Here is a 9250-nt window from a genome sequence, read left to right on the forward strand (position 1 = left end):
ACTATTAAATTCACTGAAGACTCTAATGACAGGAAATGTTGCTCTGAAAGCTAATTAACCACATGAAGCGTGTTAAAGGATAAAATAGTTTATTTATAGTCTCATAGTAAAGGTAGGCCTCAACTTGCAAGACAATTGTTGGCAGTATGTACAACATACTTGTAATTTCCATGGAATGGAATTGGACAAACAAATACACCAATGATATCCTCCTAAATGGAAATAAAATGGAAACCATATACATACACACACATTCCTAGACACGCAAAATGCTTCCTTTTTTTCCTTGGGGGATTCAGCAACATTGATTTTTACTGTGTAAAGCACAACACATCGACAGGGAATTATTTTTGCTTCTTTGTACTGCAAAAGACTGGAGCTACCTTTTGACATTCAATACCTATTTCATACCCTTAAGGAAAACTACATGTGACAAATTGGCATTTTCCCATGACTCGTGAGATTACTACAAAATGCATAACATACTTTAGAACTTGAAAACCTCCAATCAATGCTTTTTTATAATATATAAAAACGAGATGCCTAATGTATTTAGCCACCTAAAGTCATTCACTACTTCAAGCTAAAGGACAAAATACGACACAAGTTTAGGAATATTCTCCTTCAAAACAACAATTTTAACAAAGGAGCCATGTTTTCTTTTTTTCCTTTTTTGAAATCTTAACAAACGTGTCGGGCAGAAAACATCTGCAATCCAGAGGGCCTGAGGTGGGTATCACTTTAACATATGCTTCAAAGCATCTTCACATTCTTTAGTGGAAAAAAGTATTTTTTTTTATTTTTTTATTTTAAAAAGGTAAACTTCTCCAGGACAATTTATCTAGGTGTGTGTAAATTCTAAACAGGTTTGTTTTTATTATCAAGAATAACAAAATAAACAAAACAAAAAATATATATATAATATAGCTGTGCTTGGTGTAGGCCAGGCGCGCCCTCCCCCCCCCAAAAAAGAAAAACAACCCGGAGAGGAGGGGCTTTATTGAGGGTACAAAAAAGCATCAAGTCCTTAAGTAGCCAAGCCGCCTCTTTTTGGGGTTTTGGATTGTAGATGTTGCCGGGGGGGGGATACAATGACAGGGAAGGGAGGTAAAGAGAGAAACAGAGGGATGGGAAGGGGAAAAAAAACCTGAAGCTCTCTACACGTATTGAAGCGGTCATCTTCCACCCTGCTGACTTCCTCCCTCCTGTTGTGGGAGATTGGGTGGAGAGAGATTGTGGCGGCGGTGTGAGGAGGTTAGAGGGGTCATGAGTCTCCAGTGCGAGCCCACCCACGTATGGAGGAGAGAGATGGCGGACGGTGAGGGCGGCTGGAGGTGGTCGTTGCTGGCATGAGGGGGTTAATGAGCCTCGAGAGCTTGGAAGGCTGCAATTCCCTCTCGCCCTCCTCTGGGACCCGCTGCCTCGGCCGGGTCTGAAGCGCCCCGCGCTCTAGCTGGCCTCCACGCGCAGCTTCTTCCTGTTGGGCGGCTCCTCGGCCTCCGACTCAGAGCTCGAGTCAGAGCCGCCGTCAAACGCCGACACAGCGCTGCCTTTGGGGTTGGTGTACAGGCTGCTGTCGGACGACGAGTAGCTGGCCTGGAGCTGGGCGGAGCCCTTCACCTTCTCCAGAGCACGGACTGCATGCGCACACACACACACAAACAAACAAACACGAATGGAGGAAGAAGGTGAGGAAGATAAACAGGTTTCCAAAATGTTCAAAATCCGTGAAGCTATATTCAGGCTGGGCACACATTACATGACTAGGTGGCTGTCCTTACACGGCCCAGTCGAGCCAAATTTGTGCCGCTGACCATTGCGAACAATCCTGACCTTTGAAAAAAATAAAATAATCTGGATGTACACAATTGATATTAGTTGTGCTTCACCATCCTACTGGACACATTCCCGCTCTGCTGAGACTGAAGCAATGATAGCGATTTCCTTCATATCCACTTTGCCATAAACAACTCCCCTAAATCAACAGTACCACCTGAGACGTGCAGTTTAATTTTGCTTTGTTAAGTCATGCCCCTTTCTCTATTTTGTCTGTTCCACGAGCCTCTTTTACTTTAACAATTTTCAATAGACATAATAGACAGTTTTTATTAACATTTTATTTATTTTTTGTTATTTATGTTCCTTCAAACGCTGCTATTTTTACTCCGATACAGTGGTGCTTGTTTAGAAGCCTGTAGGGTTATGGCTACCATGGAGGACACTAAGGTCACGTTCTGCTTTTTTGTTGTTGTTTTACTAGGAATTTAGGAATGTTAGTGCCCGGAACAGCAGATTATATTTACAATTATTGGAATATTATAACACAAGATTAAACGTGGTGGGCTTTTAAAAGGTTGATAAATGTTTGGACTTAATATATTTAAATTCAATGATTAGGCCATGAAATAAATATTTTCCCTCAACTCTGTGATATGTTTCTGGGGCTGAAATTAATACGGTAATTGAAATATTAATAAACTGCTATAAAAAAGGGAAAATCTAAATTAAATAAACATTTCAAAGCATTTTTGTTTCCAAAATGAACGTCTCAGCCATAGATTGTATATAAAGATGGACGACAGGTCTGCCCTTCTAGCCTCGTGAGACCTTCCTGATCTGGCGAGCTCCAGTTTTCCACTCGCAGATCAGTCTGGCATCTTGAGGTAGAGAAAATTTGGAGCAGTTAGCCAAACGACCGGGCCAATCAGCGTTGGTTTTAAGGTGGGTTAGGTGGTGATAGACAGATGGTTTATCCAATCAGCTAACCAGTATTTTCAGACAGCGGTAGCCGCTTGCTAATGCTTTTTTTCTCCTGGATGCTTCTTTTGGAATATGGTCCAGGAACCTGAAATGGTGCCTTTTATTCCTAAATTCTCGTTACACAAACGGCAAATATCCTTTACCGACATGTTGCTTGCATGCTGAGCTAACGAGCTATGCTTTGCCTGCAGCAGCAGGGGCGGGCTTGTGGTTGTATTTTCATACGCTTCGTGGATCTGATTGGTTGATTTGGCCCGTCTATCACCAACATAGGTGATAAACAGATGGTTCATCCAATCAACCCAAAAGTTCTCCAACGGAAAGTTCCCAGATGGATATGCCGAGCAAATGCGAAGCAATCCATCTGGCGGAGTCAGGTTACTGCCCTTCCTCCCAGTGCACAAAAGTGAAGCCAAAATGTCCCGCTTATATTATGCATCTAGCCCTGGTCTCAGCCATCAGCACACTGTCAAAGTCTCTGTTTCAGCAGTAATGTAGTCTATATCCACGGTCATTTCTGGGATTGTTCCGGTGCCGCCCAAAATTCCGCCGGATGTCCCTCATTTTGGACAGATGCCTGCCACCTTACACGTTCTTTGTGTTGCCATTTTAAACTCCGGTTGATTTCTGAGGACTATGATTAACTGCTCCTCAGATCTCTGCAGGGTAAATCCAGACAGCTAGCTAGACTATCTGTCCAATCTGAGTTTTCTGTTGCACGACTAAAACAACCTTTGAACGTACACGTTCCACTAAAACAAGTTCCTTCCCGAGGCTATTTTGCAGAGGCACCGTAGCTCCGTCCAGCAAATTGAGGGTTTTGCTCACGGGGATTTCTGTGAAATATGTTCACCTCATTGTTTGAAGCTCTGACAACCTTTACCATGAAAATCTGACATTGATAGAAAACACAGAAAAGCACAATAGGTTCCCTTTAAAAAGGTCCCATGGCATGAAAATTTCATTTTATGAGGTTTTTTAACATTAATATGCATTCCCCCTGCCTGCCTATGGTCCCCAATTGGCTTGAAATGGTGTTAGGTGTAAACCGAGCTCTGGGTATCCTGCTCTGCCTTTGAAAAAAATGAAAGCTCAGCTGTTCTGGAATCTTGCTTGTTATGAGGTCATAACAAGCGAGGTTAACGCCCCTTTCTCTGCTTTGCCCGCCCAGAGAATTTGGCCAACCCATGAGAGAGAGACATCATGGCTTTCAAACAAGCAAAGTTGCAGTTGGTCAAGGCCACACCCCCACCCTCCACCTTGCCCCCCCCCTCTCCCCTCCTCAATAGCTAGAGACACAGAAATGGCACATACTAAGGAAAGCTCATTGTGGGACTGGCTCTAGTGGCTGTAATTCTGCACCAAGGCTGAATTTCTGGAAAGAGACTTCAGATACAGTATTAGGGGACCACTAAGGTCTATATAAAAAGAGACTTCAGATACAGTATTAGGGGACCACTAAGGTCTATATAAAAGAGACTTCAGATACAGTATTAGGGGACCACTAAGGTCTATATAAAAGAGACTTCAGATACAGTATTAGGTGACCACTAAGGTCTATATAAAAGAGACTTCAGATACAGTATTAGGGGACCACTAAGGTCTATATAAAAGAGACTTCAGATACAGTATTAGGGGACCACTAAGGTCTATATAAAAGAGACTTCAGATACAGTATTAGGGGACCACTAAGGTCTATATAAAAGAGACTTCAGATACAGTATTAGGGGACCACTAAGGTCTATATAAAAGAGACTTCAGATACAGTATTAGGTGACCACTAAGGTCTATATAAAAGCATCCGAAGAGCACCATGTCATGGGACCTTTAAGAGAAAACCTACTGAGTTATATAAGCTAGGTTAAAGATAGGAAAGGGGGATAAACTTTGGCTTTCCATTGGTACAATGCAAGGGGGTAAGCCTCTCTCCACAACGTGTACCGCCTATGGCGCCATTCTGATGCTAACAAGCATTCACCCGCCATTAGCATCCCATTGACTTTTGACGTCACTTTGACAGCAAATAACTTTACATCTGAAGCGTTTAAAGACTCTATTTGTCCTTTTTTTATTTCTAAAGAAACACGACAATGTATAAAAGGCTCCATTACCTTACACCTCACATTATGGCTCCGTAGCAGACATTTTTTTTTAAATAGGCTAACAATTGTGTCATAACCACGCGACTTACTGTCGCATAGTAGAGGAATTACCGTATAGTACAGGAGAAGCTCGCAGGCAGTTTCAACTCACATTAGCGGTTTAAGTTTAATAACTAATTTTAACTAGCATTTTAGTTAGCAATAATTAGCCTGTGTCTAGGTTATCTCCTTACATATACCTACACTCTCTGTCTCTGCAAGATTGGGAATGATTGAGATTTCTCTTGGCACAGTTACCAGATGACTTACAACTTTCAGACACGTTACTGACGTCACATTTACGTCGTCTCTCTCAGTTGGAGGCTGCGCAGTAACGCTCAGCGCTCACCGGAAAAGTGCTTCTAATATCCTTCACTGGTCTCCGTCCAGAGCAATGGGCTCTGTTGGTCCATTTTACATACTGTCTATGGTACTGTGTTGTGGCACAAACACTTTGATGTTGAGATTGGGACTACATGTTCTCAAACCATTCACCCACATGCTCTTTTATCACAACAATCTATACAACAGCCAAAACAAACATAGCAGTGAAGCATTTTTTTGTATTTCCTCACCCTCCCTTCTTGCTGGCTGTAGCAGGTCAAATTTGATTTGCTAAAACTCAAACCTCTCCTGAGGTAGTCATGGGAGTCCTTAGTACTATGAGCAGGTAAAAAAAAATATTGAATCCTCAAAATTGCCCCCAAACTGGCACAGATGTTCTTAATTCTGAAATAAAGTGCTGAAAACAAAATGGTGGTATAATGAATCTAAATGTCATGTAGAGTATCCCCAACCTGAAGAGCAAAATGACAGGAAAGGCAGTGTTGTTACCTTGCTGCTCCAGCAGTGCGTTCTGCCTCTTCAGGTCGTCGATATCCTGCTGGTGCGTGTGATTTTTTCGCCTCATGTACTGGATGTACTCTGTAGCTTTGTCTAGGATTTGAGCGCGCGACGCCTGTTTGGTAGACTGCTGTTAGTGACACATGCAGAAATTGATGCAGTGACGCAAGTATACAGACTTGTCATTACATTTCTTACACAAAAATTCATGCAGGATGAAACAACTGCAGAAGAAATCAAGGACAACGCTGTGTGTGTCTGCTCAGCGTGCCTTCTCTTAGCCTCTTAAAATACTATTAGCACTTCAGTCTGACATCCAGGCTAGGTCACAACCCTGACATTACTGCCAGGGTGTTCGCCTTGATTACAGTTAACAAAAGGACTGCTGCAGGCCATTATCTTATCGGTTCAAAAATAGTCATGGAAAGCAGACATTTGACAAACATTTGCTACATCTACACCTTCATTGACTTAATATGAGCTGCAACATCCGTGAGATTTGTACTCATTAGGGCTGGGTACCCATTTGGAATTCAAATCGATAGTAGCGAGGATACTTTATCCAAGTTTCTGTATCGATACCAAAACCCGGGGTTTCCTTCAGGGTATTACCATCTAAAACAAAGTCCACCTCCTGTTTGTAAATCTTTTTCAGGTAAGGCATCAACCTTCACGAAAGAAGAGCAGAGACGTATAATTCACCTGCCTGTTTTTTTTCTCAAGGAATTTTTCGGTCTATAAAATAACAGAAAATAGGGAAAACTGTTGATCACAATTACCCAAAGCTAAAGTTGACCTTCTAGTGGCTTTTTTTGTCCGACCAACAGCCCGACACCTAAAAATATCAAGTTTAATATCATTAAAGAGAGAAAACCAAAAGCAGTGCCACTAGAAAGGTGAATTTTGGGGCTTTTTATAATTAAAAAGTGACTCAAATGATTAATTAAAGGTCAACATGGTTGACAATTAGTTGACTGATAAGATAGTTGTTATTAGTTTAGGTGTGATTACTGTTGAAGCCTCCATCTACTAAATAAACTGATCACAAGACGAGATGCGCCAGGACCAAGGTGGCTTACTCCCTTAGCAAACGATTTCCTTATGGAAACAAGGAATTGGCAACATTTTGATTAAAATCAGGAACGGTCTAAATAAAGGAGACAAGATTACGAGTAATTCAACACCAGCTTAAAGTACTTTGCAATCTTGTAAACTTAATGCTGCAGACACATTTTAGTCTGTACTAACAAAGTATTGAGGTTTGGTACCCAGCCCTAATATTCTCTTCATATTGGGTTTCCTCTCACAAGAAACAAACTACACGTTGGCCTTACAACAGAGCTATAATAGTAGCGTGGTCCTGGGAGAGAGGCGGTGGTCGAGCACTGAGGCAGCAGTAACCCAACACTTCTCACAAATGATCAGCAAATATCCCTCACGTCATCGCATAAGCCCCCCGCACCCCGCCCTTTACACTGTGTCAGAGTCATGAACTGGTCTTTTAGGGGAAAATAACACACTGTGTGCCCAGTTACTAAACCAGCTCTCCAAATGCTCATAATGTCATGGATGTCAAAACAGGAAGAGAGCAACAAAATGTCCTCATAATAACTTCCTGATGCTGGTCCAAGTATTTAGACTGCATCACTGTCTTGCTGCTGCCAATCTGCACTCGTCCACCATCTGCCCTCCTCCCAGTCCCGTTAACTATTTCTCTCCCCACACATTATAAAGCAAGCAAAGACATCTGCATCTATGTACAGTGGTGCACATAAGTTTATGAACCCATGCTAAAGTTGACTAAAAAGAAAAAAAAAAAAAAAAAAAAAAAATCATCTTTTGGAAATTGATCTTAATGCCTTAATAATAGGAAAAATCCAACCTTTAAGGACACCAATTTCCTTTGTGAATGAATAATGTATCGTAAATAAATAAATGTTCTTCCTTAAAATACAGGGGGCATAAGTATACGCACCTCTATGTTAAATTCCCACAGAGGGAGGCAAATTTTTACTTTTTAAGGCCAGTTATTTCAAGGATCCAGGATACTATGCATCCTGCCTGATAAAGTTCCCTTGGCCTTTGGAATTAAAATAGCCCCACATAATCACGTACCCTTCACCATACCTAGAGATGGGCATGGTTTTATTTCAGTTAGCCTAATGGCTGGTTTGATTTGCATTGAGAGATGATTTTATGGAAAGTTCCCCATGCAAATCTCTAGGTATTCCTGTATTTTAAAGGACGAACATTTGTTTATTTACGATACATTATTCATTCACAAAGAAAATTGGTGTCCTTAAAAGGTTTAATTTTTTAATTAAGGCATTAAGATCAATTTCCAAAAGATGATTTTTTTTTTTAAGTCAACTTTAGCATGGGTTCATAAACTTATGAGGACCACTGTACATTCAAAAGGAAATCATTAAAATGACATCATGATAGAAATGCACTCATCCCTAAATATCCTTTGGGGGTAAAATTCACACAGAACATGTTATACTTCACCTTTAGAAAACACATAGCAAAAGTTCAAAAATTTCTTACATGAGAGCCTGAACATCGTGTGCCTGGAGGACTTGCAGGCTGAGCTTTACCAACCTTTTCTCCCTGCAGGGCGGGTACCGAGTCCCGGAGGCTGTGAAAGCTGTCTTTGATGTGGTCCCTACGTTTGCGCTCCAGCGCATTGTGGTGTGCCCGTTTGTCTGCCTGCAATGACAAGAGTCACAAGGCCTTCAGCCTGGCAGCAGAGCTGTGTGGGTAGAGGACAGCGGGTGTCTTGGGTCAACCTACACAAACAGCTCTGCTGCCTTTACAACATCCCCACTGTCAGTCATTCAAACTAAATACATATATATTCAAAAGTCTTTCTATCCATCATATCAGATGTGAAAAACAACAATAGCTAGCTCGCATCTGATTTTTAGTAAGAAGCAAACATCATCAAGATGACATCAGGGCTCCAACTAACGATCATTTTTATAACTGATTAATCTGCCGATTATTTTCTCGATAAATTGCTTAATCTATAATAAAATATTGAAAAATGCCTATCACAAATGTCTGAAGCCCAAAGTGACATGTTCAAAATTGTAAAACCTAAAGATATTTAGTTTACTATCACATAAGAAAGAAATGCAAATCCTGACGGTCGGCATTTATGCGTCGAAGAAAAGTTTCTGTCTATCGATTAATCAACTAATTGTTCCAGCTATAGACGGCATACTGATCAAACCCTAATTTCTGCCAGTTTATCATCAAAAAAAGCTCATCCTTTATGTAAATAGTCTTGGGTTGCAGAATATATTTTACTTAAGCTAATGACATCAACCACACCTTAACCAAAAAAACTAAATAAAATTCGGAGGACAGCTTTTATTTACATGAAAGTTCAAATCAAGTCTATGTCAAGCCTTAACATACTAACATAAGTTTTTGTGAGACCTTCTGAAGTCAATGGCAGTCAGCTACACAACAAAAGGAAGGAAAATATTGCAGTAAATATT

General features: G+C 41.0%; 1 protein-coding gene across 7 annotated transcripts in view; it reads right to left on the minus strand.

Annotated features, from left to right (window-relative positions):
* Window positions 1-72: 72 nt before the first annotated feature.
* The window catches only part of max (myc associated factor X), an 18417-nt gene continuing 9239 nt past the window's right edge, over window positions 73-9250 (minus strand). For 2 of the 7 annotated variants that reach the window (XM_028604513.1, XM_028604518.1), the window contains 3 exons: window positions 8292-8453; window positions 5736-5874; window positions 73-1637 (listed from right to left, as the gene is read on the minus strand). In XM_028604513.1, the coding sequence (XP_028460314.1) occupies window positions 1450-1637; window positions 5736-5874; window positions 8292-8453 (489 nt within the window). In that variant the 3' untranslated portion in view covers window positions 73-1449. The remainder of the gene's footprint in view (window positions 1638-5735; window positions 5875-8291; window positions 8454-9250) is intronic. The other 5 variants (XM_028604517.1, XM_028604516.1, XM_028604515.1 and 2 more) reach the window with 5 other exon arrangements.

Source organism: Perca flavescens, chromosome 18 (assembly GCF_004354835.1).
Source record: "Perca flavescens isolate YP-PL-M2 chromosome 18, PFLA_1.0, whole genome shotgun sequence".
Classification (NCBI taxonomy): Eukaryota; Metazoa; Chordata; class Actinopteri; order Perciformes; family Percidae; genus Perca; species Perca flavescens.